The sequence below is a fragment of the Marmota monax genome, unplaced genomic scaffold, assembly GCF_021218885.2.
Source record: "Marmota monax isolate L192 unplaced genomic scaffold, Marmota_monax_Labrador192_F-V1.1 WCK01_AAM20220418_F8-fsc00190, whole genome shotgun sequence".
Taxonomy (NCBI): Eukaryota; Metazoa; Chordata; class Mammalia; order Rodentia; family Sciuridae; genus Marmota; species Marmota monax.
This window is the reverse complement of record NW_026693010.1, coordinates 677,760-693,141: the sequence shown is the minus strand read 5'-3', so window position 1 is coordinate 693,141 and position 15,382 is coordinate 677,760. Positions and strand designations below refer to the sequence as shown.

Sequence of the window (15,382 nt, the reverse complement as noted above, 5' to 3'; positions counted from 1 at the left end):
GGAGTATTTATAATAGGTCCGTCCTGGATCGGAGGGACTGAAAGCTACTCAGCTGGTAACTGGTAACTTCTTGGAAATTCAGCACTGGGAATGAAGGCTACAAATGAGAAAAAGAAAGGACAGTAACACCAAGTAGTTCAGTCTAGTTGTCAGACCCAGGACAAAACAAATAAAACACAGGCCACTGGCCTTTGGAGATGATCCTGGGTTGGAAGAGACACTGGGCCTGAGCTTGTGCCCCCAGGCTGGTTACTGGTTCTACAGGATGAGAACACAACAACTCCAAGCACCCTTGTGACAAAGGTGAGGTGGGGCAGAGCACCTGCTGTTCCAACTCTTTCCCTTCCTGAGCATCTCCTCCCACATGAGGTCATCTCACAGGCCAGGTCCTGCTCCAGGTAAGCTCTCTATCCAAGGAGACACTAACCTTGTTCACAGTTATGACTGGACAATGCTTCCTGTCACTTCTGCTTTCAAGGAACAGGGAATGACAACAGTTTCTTTTCTAAGTGGTCAGAACAAAGAGCAGAATGAAAAAGCAAATGTTTCACCAGACTAGTGACAAGTGTTGGAGGACTAGGCGTGTTTACCCATCTGAGCACTTCAACGTATCCAAACAACACGTGGTGTCCCACAAGTATGTATATTATTTATGTGTCACTTAAAAATAAAACAAAGTGACTGCTGCAGTAGGCAACTCTTTAGTCACAGAAGTAGGAGCTCACTGGTAAAATCCATGAAAGAAAATGTGACAAATAACAATTGAGATTATATAGGGACTATGATCAAGAATATAAGCTGACCAGTAAAATACAACTATAATCATTCCAAGTATTAGAAGGCATGAGACAAGAACATTGATTTACCTGGTCTAGATCCAGAGAAGAATAGACAATTTTCCCTTTGTCATCTCCAGAGAACAATTTCATTCCATTGGGGCTCCAAGCCAGAGCAGTAATGCTATTTTTGTGAATACCAGTGACATCAAACCTCCGAAGCTATGAATAAACAATAAAAATACACACCAGGAAAAGAAAAGAATAAATGTTGTGACTGGGTTACTCGGACAGCACTGCTATTTATGTGGGAGCTGGTTTTCCCAGCCTGCTTTGCCACTCATAACCTGCATAAGGTTCCATCTGTCCACCTTCAAAACCCACAGAGAACACTCCAGGAGAATCAAGCAAAAATGGAAGTACCCACACGTACATACTTTGTGCCAAGTGTCCAAGCAGGAACAAAAATGTTATCTACAAACAGCACAAAGTTATGCTTTTCTGAGAATAAATTTTTCTAGGTAGATGAAGATTTCTAATCCATGAGGAATTTGCCACCAAATGAAGAAATGCTAAAATTATGAGCACCTACCTGTTTATTTCTCCCTGGCAATGAAGACACAAGTTGAAAAACCGCAACTCTCCCAGAGGCTGTGCCTGCTGCCACAAGGTCATCAAAGCAGCTCAGCAACTTCACGACAGTGATGGATTCTGTTTTCCCCTAGACAAGGAGATACACACAACAGAATCCATGAGCAGACAGGCTTTAAGATGCAAAAGGAGGAAGACTATAACCAAAGGTACAAAAACCTTCATTCCAGGGATTCCTGACTAGAAATGATTGCAAGTTAGACAATTAAATCTGTTAAAAACCTTTTCCTTTCTAAAGTCCCATTCCTGGTTTTTTAAAATTATGTGAAAATACACAGAAACTAAAATCACCATAACCACCGTCTGTAAGTGTATGTTTCAGTGTACAACACATCCATGACGCTGTGCAACTACCACCGGCTTCCAGCTCCCACATTCCTTTCACTTTGTACAATGGAAGCCCATTCAACACGAATCCATTCCCTCTACCTCCTGCTCCTCACAGCCATCATCTAAGTATCTCACCAAGTGGAATCACCCAATGTTTGCCTTTTTCCTGATGGGCTTATTTCACATCACACAACATTCTCCAGATTCATTATACATGCTAATAGCATGCATCAGAATTCCTTTTTTTTGGGGGGGGGTACTGGGGATTAAACCCAGGAGCACTTAACCATTGCGTCACATCCCCAGCAGGTTTTTTATATTTTTATTTGTAACAGGGTTCCCCAAATTGCTGAAAACTTGGGATCCTCCTACTTCAGCCTCCTGAGTTGCTGGGATTACAGGTGTGCACCACTGCACCCAGCAGATTTTCTATCATTTTTAAGGCCAAATAATATTTCCTTGTGTGTCATACAAGTCACACTTGGCTTATCCATTCATCTTACCCATTTTAGCTCTTGTGAATAATGCTGTGAACATGTTTGTACAAATACCTCTTTGAAATCCTGCTCTGTTTTCCACTGGGTGATAGCCACCTGGAATTCCTGAATTATATGTAATTTTACCCCTAATGTTTTGAGGAGCCACCATGGTGTTTTCTAAAGCAGCTGCACCATTTTGTGTCCCACTAACAATGCATAAAGGTTCCAATTTTTCACATCCTGGCCAACCCTGTTATTTCCTGCTTGGCTTTTTTCTGTTTTGGTTTTTTGGTAGTAGATACCCTAATGGGGGTGAGGTGGTATCTATCCCACTATTTCCCTAATGCTTAGTGATGTTGAACATCTTTTCATGTGCTTATTGTCTATGTGCTTATCTTTTCTGGAGAAATGTCATATCCACTGCCCATTTTTTAACTGAGTCATTTCTTCTCATTGAGTTTGAGGAATTTTCTATGAATTCTGGATATAAATAATCCCTTGCCACACATTGTGACTCACAAAAATTACCTCCTAATTTGTAAATTACCTTTTAACTCTGTTGATAGTGGCTCCTGAAGTAGAAAATTTTCAATTTTGGATTTTAATTTGAATTCCATAAAATTTTTAAAATTTTTCTTGTTGCTTTTGCCTTTAACGTCATATCCAAGAAATAATCACCAAATTCATAATATAAAGCTTTATGCTAGGCTTTCTTCTTCCCATTTGTTTCAGGTTTTATGTTGAAGTCCTTAGCTCACTTTTCAATGTGGTATTAGGTGAAGGTCCACTTAATTCTTCTGCATGTAGACACTGAGTGTTGCTAGCACCATTTGTGGAAAAGACTGTCCTTTCCCCATCGAGCTATATGCTAGCCTTATCAAAAATTATTTGGCCATAAGTGAGAGTTTATTTCAGGTCCATCTATTCATTTCATTGGTCTATATGTCTATCATTTGGGGGGGGGGGTCACGGGATTGAACCCAGGGGTGCTCTATCATTGAGCCACATCCCTAGCCCTTTTTTACATTTTTCATTTTGAGACAGGGTCTCACTAAGTTGCTTAGGGCTTTGCTAAGTTGCTGAGGCTGGCCTCGAACTTATGATTCTCCTGCCTCAGTGATGTCTATCTTTATACCAATACCACACTGTCTTTAATTCAGTATGAGATCTCTAGCTTTGTTCTTTCTTTTTAGTTGCAGATGTACACAACACCTTTTTTATTTTTTTATGTAGTGCCAGGGATCAAACCCAGTGCCTCTCGCATGCTTGGCAAGTGCTCTACCACTGAACCACAACCCCAGCCCTAGCTTTGTTTTTCTTTTTCACAATTATTTAGGACACTAGGGGTCCCTTAAGAATTCATGTGAATTTGAGAACAGGTTTTTCTATTTCTGCAAACAATGTTGATATTTTATAGCAACTGTACTGTATTTCTAGATCACTTTGACAAATATGGAAACCTCAAGTCTTGCAATACAGGAACATAGGTTGTTTCTATTTACTTAGATCTTCTTCATTTTGGCTATATTTTGTACTTTTAATTGTATAAGACTGTCACCTCATTGTTTAATTCCTAGATATCTTTTTCTTAAAAAGAAAATGCTATCTTAAGTGAAACTTTTTAAAAATTTCCTTCTCAGAATGAGTGTTTAAAAATATGACTTAATTTTGTGTGCTGACCTTACTTCTATCTTGAATTATTAGTTCTAACTATTTTTTGTGGGGAATCTTTTTGTGGTGCTGGAGGTTGAACTCAGGGCCTCTAAGTCACCTCTCAAACCCTGTGATATCTTTCTCCATTTTTTCATCTGCAACCTATTTGTGTCTTTGAATATAAAGCAAGTCTTTTGTACACAGCAAATAATTTGATCATTAAAAAAGATACATTCTGACAATATCTGTCTTTTGAATTTAATCAATTTGATAATATCTTTTGAACTTACATTTAAATAATTACTGGTTAGAAAGGATTTATTTCTGTCATTTTGTTATTTGTTTTGTTTAATGCATTCTAACTTTTTGCCTCCTTTCCTGCATTACTGTTCTTCTTTTCTTTTGTCTTGTGGTACTGGGGATTGAGCCCAGGGGTGTTCTACCTCTCACCTACATCCCTAGCCCTGTTTTTTGAGACAGTATCTCCCTAAATTGCTAAGACAGGCTTTGACCTGTGATCTTCCTGCCTCAGCCTCCTGAGCTGCTGGGATCACAGGCATGCGTCATGGTGCCTGGCTAAGCTCTGTCCACTTTTCTTTAAACATTTTTCTTTTTGTTCCTTAGACTTGATCATTTCAATCATTCTGCTTGAAGTTCATGAATTCCTTTTTCTGCTTGCTCAAATCTGCCTTTGAAACCCTCTTAAGTCAACTTTTTAATTTCAGTCATTGTTCTTTTCAGCTCTAGAACTTTTTTTGGTTTTCTCTTTCTTGATATTATCATTTCATTCATACATCATTTTCCAATCTTTCTCCATATCTTCCTTTAGTTTTTTGAGGTTTTTTTTTTTTTTTTTTGTGTGTGTGTGTGTGTGTGTGTGTATGTGGTGCTGGGGATTGAACCCAGGGCCTTGTGCATGTGAGGCAAGCACTCTACCAATTGAGCTATATCCTCAGCCCTATTTTTTGAGCTTTTTTTTTTTGGGGGGGGTGGGGGGGTGGTACCAGGGACACTTGACCACTGAGCCACATCCCCAGCCCTATTTTGTATTTTATTAGAGATAGACTCTCACTGAGTTGCTTAGCACCTGGCTAAATTGCTGAGGCTGGCTTTGAACACGTAATCCTCCTGCCTCAGCCTCCTGAGCTGCTGGGATTACAGGCATGTGCCACCACACCCGGCTTTTTGAGCTTCTTTAAGATAACTGTTTTAAATCTTTGTCTAGGTCCATCATCTGTTTTTTCCTTGGGACAGTATCTATCGGTTTACTTTTCCCCTTTGGACACATTTTCCTGTTTCTTTGTATATCTGGTAATTTGTTTTTGAAAACTAGCATTTGAATCTAATAATATAGTCATTCAGAAAATCAGATTCTATATTTTTACACTGTTGGTGGGAGTATAAATTAGTACAACCACTGTGGAAATCAGTATGGAGATTCCTCAAAAGACTAGGCATGGAACTACCATATGACCCAGCTATGCCACTCACGGGTATGTATCCTAAAGAATTAAAGTCAGCATACTACAGTGATACATGCATACCTATGTTTAGAGCAGCACATTCACAACAGCCAAACTATGAAGCAGCCTAGGTATCCATCAATGGATAGATGGATAAAGAAAATGTGGTGTATACATATATGCAGTAAAGTTTTATTCAGCCATAAAAAAAATAAAAAATAAAAAAGAAGCAGCTGGACATCATGGCACGTGCCTGTAATCCCAGTGGCCCAGGAGGCTGAAGCAGGAGGATCATGAGTCTAAAGCCAGCCTCTGCAACTCAGTGAGGCCCTAAGCAATTAGCAAGACTGACTCAAAATAAAATACAAAAAAGGGCTGGGGATATGGCTCAGTGGTTAAGTGCCCCTGGGTTCAAGCCCTGGTACCAAAAAGAAAGAAAAAAGAAAGAAATCAGGGCATTTTCAGGAAAATGGGTGGAACTAGAGACCATTATGTTAAGCAAATTAAGTCAAACTCAGAAGGGCAAGGGTCATATGTTTTCTCTCATATGTGGAAGCTAGAGAGGAAAAAAGAAAGCTGAGGGTGGATCTCATGAAAAATCAAAGGGAGATCAGTAGAGGAAAGGGACCAAGGAGTAGGAGCAGGGTGGGAGGGGGAAGGTGCTGTGGAGAGACACTGGCCAAATTGTATTGTTATATTGTGTGCATGTACAAATATGTAACAACAAATTCCCATCATTTTGTACAAATTTTAATGTACCAATAAAAAATGTGGAAAAAAATCAAATTCTACTCTTTCCCCAAATTCTGCAGGTGTTGTTATTACTTTTGGTGTTGCCTAATTGTTGTTTTTCTTTTATTGTTGTTATTGTCTGCTGTCGTAAGCAGACTCTCTGCCAAAGGGCAGCCTGGTCTTCTCACATCTTTTCTGAGTCTATACTTTTTCTAGGACAGGAACACTTTTTTTTTTTTTTTAATATCTTTTTCTGCTACTGGGGATCAAACTGAGGCACATCACCAACACTTTATATTTTTTGTTTTGAGACAGGATCTCATTAAGTTGCTGAGGCTAACTTTGCAATTGCTAACTTGCAATCCTCCTGCCTCAGCTTCTGGAGTAGCTGGGATTATAAGTGTGTACCATGGTGCCTGGCTACACAGTCATATTCTGATTTTCCTCTTTTATGTAGTGCTTTGCAATGTTTCCACAGGCAAGACCTCATTTGGATGTGTATGGAGTACTGGTAAGTGGACTATCCTATGTTGTACTCCAAATGAACCACAAAAGATGAAGATTCTAGCAGAGTAGTGCAGCTACTGAAGAGCCGTCTCCTCTGTGCAGGAGGCTGTCCTCTCCAACTGAGCACACAGTTTTGGGAGGGATGCGCGTAGAGCTGTGAGGGAGGAAGGTGACATGGGCCTTGTCAGCCAGATCACGCTCACATCTTCGATGACCTGTTTTTCAGTGTCTAGACCCCAAAAGGGGAAAAAGAGTAATATGAAGGGAGAAGGACACACTAGCTCTTAAATCCTCTAGACGTCACTTCAGCTGGAGAGTCAGGGACATGTGACAACAGGGTGAAGTATAACAACAGCTATCCACCTTTTGGACACACCTCTGTGATCAGAAGTAGCAATCAGCATTCAGAGCATAGATCCCAAATATGGAGAAGACAAAGTATTATTAGCCCATCCTGGATCCTGGCACAAATTATGTGCAAGATGTTCCAGAAACATGTGCACAAGTGTGTTTCACAGAGCTAAGAACAAGGGAAGAGCATCTGCTACTGTGCCAAGAGCTCAAAATGACGGAAATTAGCCACAATTTATCCTTCAAGCCTTCCCTGGAAATCACAAGCCTTAATAGATTCCAGAGTTACATCAGACACATTCTGCAGGTGCAACTGCTGACTAGCAGGGGAGACAAATTACTAGTTGCTTCCTACCCACTATCTTCCCAGAATTCTTTTTTCTTGCTTGAGGATTTTTAATCTACAAAATAACAAAATTTTAAAACTCATTTCTAATGGAGAAAATGTTGATTAACAGTATGAATATGATGAGCTCTCATTAAGAGAGAATGAAAGAGGTGTACTTCCTGAACAACAAAAGCAAATACAGAGTCTGAAGTCGGAAGATCTGTTGCAGAGTCAAGTCTACTGCATTCTGCGCCTCCCCAGGGGCAGTTTCATCACTGTGCAGCAATGGCTGCCTGTGATCTACCTGTCTCACAGTCTCTCTGAGAGGACTAATAAGACACCTGAACACGATTTATAAATTGATTCCTGGCATTTTGGTTCTTAGATCAATAATTATATAAAATAACATTGACTTGACCTTCATAGGTTAGTTTATTTAAAAGAACATAAATGAGCAGCACACACAGATATTCAGGCTTACAGCCCATCTGAGTATATTGTATTTTGAAATCATTCATTCAGAAAAATTGACCTTGCTAAGGTATGTAGCAATGTCTCCCACACACCACTTTAATCACAGTTATCAATCTGCCAAACAGGTAAGAATACCCTCCCCATTCTGGGTATCAAGTGTGCTCTACAGTTACATAAACTAAAGTAGGTCACAGTCCCAGCCTCTCATAGATCTGCCTCTGCAGACATGCACATGAAGAGCTGCCTCCAGTGCGTGGGGTGGTGATGCCGAGCTCCCTTTCATCTAGTGCTCCAGAGCTTCCAGAATGTTTCCACGGGCTATAAATACATCTATTGCCAGATTGAGACACAGGTCAAGAGACTTGAGTCCTAAGCTATGGGAAGGAACAGAGGGATCCCTGAAGATTCCGGGTTCTGCCAGTGTTCTCAGTCAGGTGTTACTGATGACACTGCCTAGGAGTAGAGTGGAGGAGGGAGGGAGGGAGACCAGGCAGGACAACCAGCCAGCAGCCCATGGCAAGGAGTCGGGCTGGAGTTAACAAGGGCCTTAGAAGAGCAAAGTGGTAAACAGAATGTGCCACCAAGGCAGTGAAAATGTGACAAAGACCCCCACCCCAACCCTGTCAACCCTGGTGATGGCAATAACAAAAACAGCACGATGACCTCTCCTGTGTGTTCTCCTGCACCGGGCAACTTGTTGAGCACACTTCATGTGCTTTACTGAATCCAGAGATAGGAGGACAGGTGCTGCAGCTATCCTCATCACAAACTAGGAGCTGAGCTCCAAGATTTGTCTAAGGTAACACTGCTAGTGAGAATCCAAAGTCAGGATTCACACATAAGCACGACTCTTTCCAGGGGACCCACTATGGCTCTGTGTTCTCTGCTTCTGTGAGAGAGTCCAAAGGGCTTGCCGATGGACAGTTTGTGAGGCTTACGGAGAGTACGGAGACTGATAGCACTTCTGCAGTCTAGAGATGGATAACAGGACACCAAAGGTACTCTTAGCAGGATTCATTGACACTGCTTTGAAGCAGGAAGGACAAATAATATGTTTTAGATACATAGTCTTTTTTTAAAATTTATTTTTTAGTTGTAGTAGAACACAATAACTTTATTTATTTATTATTTTTATGTGGTGCTGAGGATCGAACCCACGGCTTTGCACGTGCTAGGCAAGCGCTCTACTACTGAACCACAACCCCAGCCCCTAGATACATAGTCTTAACACGGTAGCAAGAGGTTGACAAGAGAACACTTTCCCTGGGAATTTGTCACTGTAAAAATCACCACATAAGGAATCAAAATGATCTATTAGCACTCTTGCCATATCAAAACACAAATTCAAAATGGCTGCATAATTTTTCTAAACAAATGGTTTCAAAATCAAAATTATCATTTAGGTAGGCAAGGAGCCTCAGTATCTTATTAGAAAGCACGTATTCAAGTGTAGTGCTTGAATATGTGCTTTCTAATAAACTAACGTGCTTAAAGCTTAGTTAAGATGGAAAAGACATTAAATCTGTGTACATATGTGTAGGAAAAAATACAGTCCAACTAGGGCTTGGTCCTCTCTGCAATTCCATGCATCCACTGAGGGTTTTAAATGTATCTCCTATGGATCAAGGAGGACTACGGTATATTGGTTTGTGTACCAAAAAACAAGACCCAAGGTGGAATTAGACAGGCAACACATCCATTAGGGAAACATTGATGAGGGGAAGAAGGAGAAGCACTCAGAAGAGGAAAGGAGACTGCCAGCTCAAGATGCAGGTCCATGACCTAAGGAGAAGGAAAGAAAAGGCTGAGTAGGTGAATCTCGGGTTCCAGTACAATTCAACGGACTTTTGGTCGAGTCAGTGGGGTTGCCTGGAGCCACAGGAATGTTCCTGCCATAGTGTCCCTGCTGTACGCAGTCAGTGGCAGGCAGCAACCAGTAAGTGCTGGGCTTTGGCCATGGCAGTTAGGGTACCATCAATTATGCTCCCATAGTAGGAGGTAATAATAAAAATTAGACATTGACAAAAAATCTTTTAAAGAGATAACATAGCCAGGTATGGTAGCACATGTCTGTTATCCCAGTGACTCAGGAGGCTGAGGCAGAAGGATTGCAAGTTGGAGGCTAGCTAGCTTCAGCAACTTAGCAATACCCTAAGCAACTCAGTGAGATCCTGTCTCAAAATAAAAAAATAAAAAGGACTGGGCGTGTGGCTCAGTGGTTAAATGCCCCTGGGTTCAAACCCTGGTTAAAATAAAAGAAAAAGATAAAATATTCATTTTTTTTAAATGAGTGAATCAGGATTCATAATACCACTTTTAGCATACTCAAACCCTCAAGGCTCCACCATTAATAATTATTAATCTACCATTAATATCTTTTTAACACTTTATTTCATAAAATCAGACCATCATTTATTTATTTATTTATTTTGGTACTGGGGATTGAATCCAAGTGTGCTCTACCATCAAGCTACAGCCCAAGGCCTTTTTGTTTTTTGACAGAATCTTGTTAAGTTGCTTAGGGCCTCACTAAATTGCTGAGATTGGCATTGGTGGGATCCTCCCACCTCAGCCTTTCAAGTTCCTGGGATTATAGGTGTGAGCCACCACACCCAACCCAGTCCATCATTTAAAACACTATTTAACAATGATTTTTTTAAAACTGAGCCAGTGTCATTAAAATACCAATCCAAGTCAGGCAGATGCAGTCAGCTCTGACAGGTACAGAGAAGAGACAGGCAGGTGAGCTTGCTGCCTATACAATGCCAATTGGCCAAATACAAAGTGCCTCACTGATGGTTTGTTTTCATTTTTAAAAAAGAAATAGATCATAAATACATGACTACAAATAGCATAATATGTACAGTCTGAACAGCTATGAGTACTCGCGGAGTTTGCCCCTGGCTTGGGAAAGGAACCATTCACAACACCTGGAAGCTCCCATGTGCCTCTCCCTAATGGCAGCCTCCCCAAAGCCCTGCTCCCGAAGGATTGATTGTTCATAAGCTTTTATCCACAGCTTCACCCAACACATGTGCGCCCTTTAACACGGAAGTGAGTGGTCCTGCCTGACACTGTTCACACTTGTGACAGCACACAAAGGGTCTGGTCTCCACTGACCTTACCCAGACACTCTATCGTTTCTGGGTCCTGCACTTTATCAGCCCAGGGAGCTAATCTTATAATGATGCACCAGAGACTCCAGTCTAAGCCAAAATGTCAACAGCCACACAAACCGGAACACTCACAGATATGACTCCTACCTGCTCCCCGCACTGGTCAGTCAGCAGAGGCAGCAAGTTTCAGGCCAAAAGCCACTCGGCAAGCAGGAAGCCATTTCTGGCCAAACAAGTGTCCTGTCAGCAGACCTTGGGAAGGGTCCCACTGCAAAAGTCAAGGCAGCCTAGGCCTCTGCCCAGAGCCAGCCACTCCAGGGGTCACTGTTCCCTGCATCCCCACTAAACGGGTGGCTGGGCCTGAGTTTCCCAAGAGACACAACAGTCTATCCACTCATTCCTTCCATCACATTCTCTTCTCTTCTGTCTTCTGGCCTACATGATGTTCTTCTGTCTCTTCAGATGATCTTGCCTATCTCAGACCTCACCAAGAGTATGTTCATGCTTCTGCCTCCCTCATGTCCAGTTTCCTAGGGGACACATATTATTGCCTTCCTAGTGGCAACATACTATCTCACACAGAAACCCCGTAAACAGAAAATTTAAGGAAAAGAATCTTGATTTGAAAAGCACCAGGATTGATGTTCTGGACAACCCTCACCAGTAGGCTGGCATCGGCTAACCTCTCAGGCTCCTTGGCAGGCAGCATCTCCTCTACCCCCAGAAAAACCATGTCAGGACAAAGCGCTCTTGATGAGCAGACTTGTGGGAACTGTAAAGCCCAACAAAGCTTTCTTTTTGAGCTGCTTCTGCTGGATCAAAGTCAACCTTGAGCAGAAATTGCCACCATAGTAAATAACTAGTAGATCTGGAGTGTTTTTAAATATTTAAGAAAACCAAATAAGATAAAAATTCACAAGATTGTATCAGTATTTTCCTTCTTTACTAACAAAGAACAACTGCTTCAAGTTTGAGTAATAACACAACCTTTAATGACCTGAAAGTTACATACAGTATTTGCTTTTCTGGAATGCCTTTCTTGACTCTACAGTAAACCAGCAGAGAGGATGTTGCCGGAGCTGAAGGAAGGAGCCTGGCTGGGCTGTCACCAGAGAATTTCAAGGAGGATGAGAGACATGTGAAGAGGAAACATGCAGACTGCCAGCTGAAGCCTCAGCACTTGTGAGATGAACTTTCTTTCCAGGTGCTGGAGGTTGAACCTGGGCTGGCACACACTGGGCAAGCTCTACCACTGAGCTACTTCTCCAGCCCTAAGTGCTTTTGAAGTGCTGACAAAATTACCACATCAAGTAAGGCTGGCACTTAGCTTCATTTTCTTCTATATTCATGTCCAGCTGTCCACAGAATTTATTAGGAAAGACTTTATAATTTATTAGGAAAGACTTTATAATACAGATTGAACAGCCCTAATCCAAAAACCCAAAACCCATATACAAAAGCCAATGCAATGCTCAACAAATTTTGGGTTTTGGAGTATCTCGATTTTTGGATTTTCAGATTAGGGATGTTCAACCAGTAAAGTCTACATGACTTTTCCCTCCTCTGACAGTACTTTTGTTTCACCTTCTTTTTTGACACATATTTTCACTGAGTACAGAATGCTGGCCTGGCAATTCTCTCAGCACACCAGAAGGCCACGCTTCTGTCTTCTAGCCGGCTTCCGACGGGAAACCTGCATCATTCACATCCCTGCTTCCCGGCAGGTACATATAGCACGTTGCTCTTCTCCAGACCTTTTTAACATTTTCCCTTAACAGTCTTTAACAGTTTGATCACAGTGTCTCTAAGTATAGATTTCTTTGATTCATCCTGTCATTGTCAGTTTCATAAATCTTCTTTGTTAAGTGTTTAAAGTATTTGAGAGATTTCAGATACACTAAATTCATAGCTACAAAGATTAGTTGTGTATGGTCCCTGTGTTCGAGGGAATGTGATCAGTCAAATCCATGAGATTTATGCAAAGAAAAGGAGCATTAGGAGTTCTAATTTTGACGCAAACACATTAATGCAAATTCCAGTATGCCCAAATTTGAACAAGGTGCTGCCAGTCAGTAACTTCCCAGTCTCGTGAAGCTTGGCTATACTCTGCCTCGGCTGTCTTCCTAGTAAATGCAAATAATAATAACAGTGACTTCGTGTAATGTTTGTACAGATAATATGAGATAATATATATAAAGGTTTAAAATAATCCCTGGCATACAGTTAGGGCTACATGTGTGCTAACCATTTCCGTTATTTTAAAACAAGCACAGAGTTTAAAAAAAAAACTTTTGCAATCTAAAATTTAATACATTGAATGCTGATTAAAACTGAAGTGTCTGTATTCTCCTAAATACAAAAACCCTTTCTTAGACCATAAAAGCCTCTAACCACAGGCAGAACAGAGTCCCACAAGTTCTTGTGGTAAATATCAAACCTGATCATCTTTGAGCCTCAGAAAAGCTATGTACTCAATACAGATACTGACTAAATGGATGAATCAGACTACAGTCCATCAATACGTGGTGCCAACTGTACCACGGTCAAACAATGTCCCCACCAACATCGATAACACAGAGATGCCTGAGTCAACAACAGTGTAGAACATAGATTCTCAGGATAGGCACAAGGCATGCACAATTGTCATCACAGCTACTCAGGAGGCTGAGGCAGGAGGATCCAATGTTCGCTACCAGCCTCTGCAACTTGGCAAGACTCTATATCAAAATAAAAAATAAAAGGGCTGGAGATGCAGCTCAGTAGTAGAGCACCCTGGGTCCAATCCCCAGTACTGCCAAAAAAAAAAAAGAATACAGACCACAGATTGGTTTAAGATGTACATAATCTGGCAATTCATTAATATTGACATAAATCCTTTTTCATGATAATATCATAGAATAACTAGAGATCATTCAAGTTAATTAGTGAGGGCACTTTGAAAATAAAACATTTAGGAAACAAATACCTATTTTCGACACTAAAAGTATTAAACACTAAAATGCTCTTTTAAAATGATACAAGAGGGGGGCGTGTTGGCGTACACCTGTAATCCCAGGGGTTCGGGAGGCTGAGGCGGGAGGATCACCAGTTCAAAGCCAGCCTCAGCAACAGTGAGGCAGTAAGTAACTCAATGAGACCCTGTCTCTAAATAAAATAAAAAATAGGGCTGGGGATGTGGCTCCGTGGTCGAGTGCCCCTGAGTTCAACCCCTTGTATCACAAAAAAACAAAAAAGATGCAAGATTATTTTGGAGACAGGAAAAAAGTTAAAAACAATGTTAAAAGTTAAAAACAACTCAATTAGGGCTGGGATTGTAGCTCAGTGATAGAGTGCTCGCCTAGCATGTGTGAGGCACTGGGTTCAATACTCAGCACTACATAAAAATAATAAAATAAAGGTATTGTGTTCACCTATAACTAAAAATAACCCAAAAAACTCAAAGATAGTCCTAAAGTATTGTTTGGGCAAAGTATGGAGCCTTATTCTAGCAAATAGAATTACCCCTCCCAGAACATCAGTGTGTTAAACACCAGACACAGCGCAGGCACACTAAGATGCAAGAAAAGCAATTCTCACCTCAAAGTTGTACTTCTTCATCTGGCTGAGGTGCCTGCAGTACAGATAGAGCATGCCAATGCTGCTGCCCACTGCGATGTAGTCCTGGTTGGTATCGAGCGCTGTGAGGTAGACCATGATAGAGCGGAAACCCTTCTGGATCTTTGTGGGGATGGCATTGAGAAGATAGTACAAAGGGCAGAACTCTCTGAATGTAACAGGCTCCGATATCGATGCCATGGCCCAGGTTTCCAGAGACACTCTTCAGGCAGGAAGAGGAATGATGATTTATCATCTAGGGAAACCTAGGGGCTACAGAAGGTTTACAGGTCTTTAATACCCATCCATACTGAAAAGAGGTAATTTCTAAACAGTAGGAACATGAAACTTTCAGGCAGGTAAAAATTATAGCTGGAGCTTAAATGGAGAAAGTAAAGGAGATGTTACTGAGATTATATTTGAGCATTTTAGTTCAAAATGTAATTCAATATGTACTTGCCTCTGTTTTTATGTTGTTCTCAAGTAGCTTAAGATTCAGACAGGAAGGCGATGAAAGAGTGAGACACAGAACCGTAAGTAATTAGGTGCTAATCCACGGGTCTCGATGAGATGAAGGAGAGATCAGTGTGGATTAAAGCGAATATAGAGAACATTTCATGGAAAACATCCAGAACTTTGAAGCACAACAGGTTAGACAGTTGCTTTGTACTAGAACAGTGAACCCATCCAGATGCAGAATTGCACTCCCTGTGTTAATGAGCTGGGAAGAACAGGTCCTACAGTGCCTACAGCCACCTTAGTGCCAGAAGCTTAGCACCTCACACCTGGGCCACAAGGAGCCCCAGGCCTCTTTGCATTCTGGATTCCAACCTTCCCTGAATCAAGATACTTCATCTTTATCCAGCACAACATGCTTAACAAGGTCACTCCTTAAATCTTTGCCCTGCCTTAGAAAGCGGGTGGCATC

At 41.2% G+C, this 15,382-nt stretch overlaps 1 protein-coding gene across 2 annotated transcripts in view; it reads right to left on the bottom strand.

Moving 5' to 3' along the window:
- Tecpr2 (tectonin beta-propeller repeat containing 2) overlaps positions 1–15,382 on the bottom strand; it is a 79,456-nt gene that overhangs the window by 59,985 nt on the left and 4,089 nt on the right. For both annotated transcript variants that reach the window (XM_046453057.2, XM_046453058.2), the window contains exons 2-4: positions 14,437–14,727; positions 1,369–1,497; positions 867–998 (exon numbers count right to left, since the gene is read on the bottom strand). In XM_046453057.2, the coding sequence (XP_046309013.1) occupies positions 867–998; positions 1,369–1,497; positions 14,437–14,655 (480 nt within the window). In that variant the 5' untranslated portion in view covers positions 14,656–14,727. The remainder of the gene's footprint in view (positions 1–866; positions 999–1,368; positions 1,498–14,436; positions 14,728–15,382) is intronic.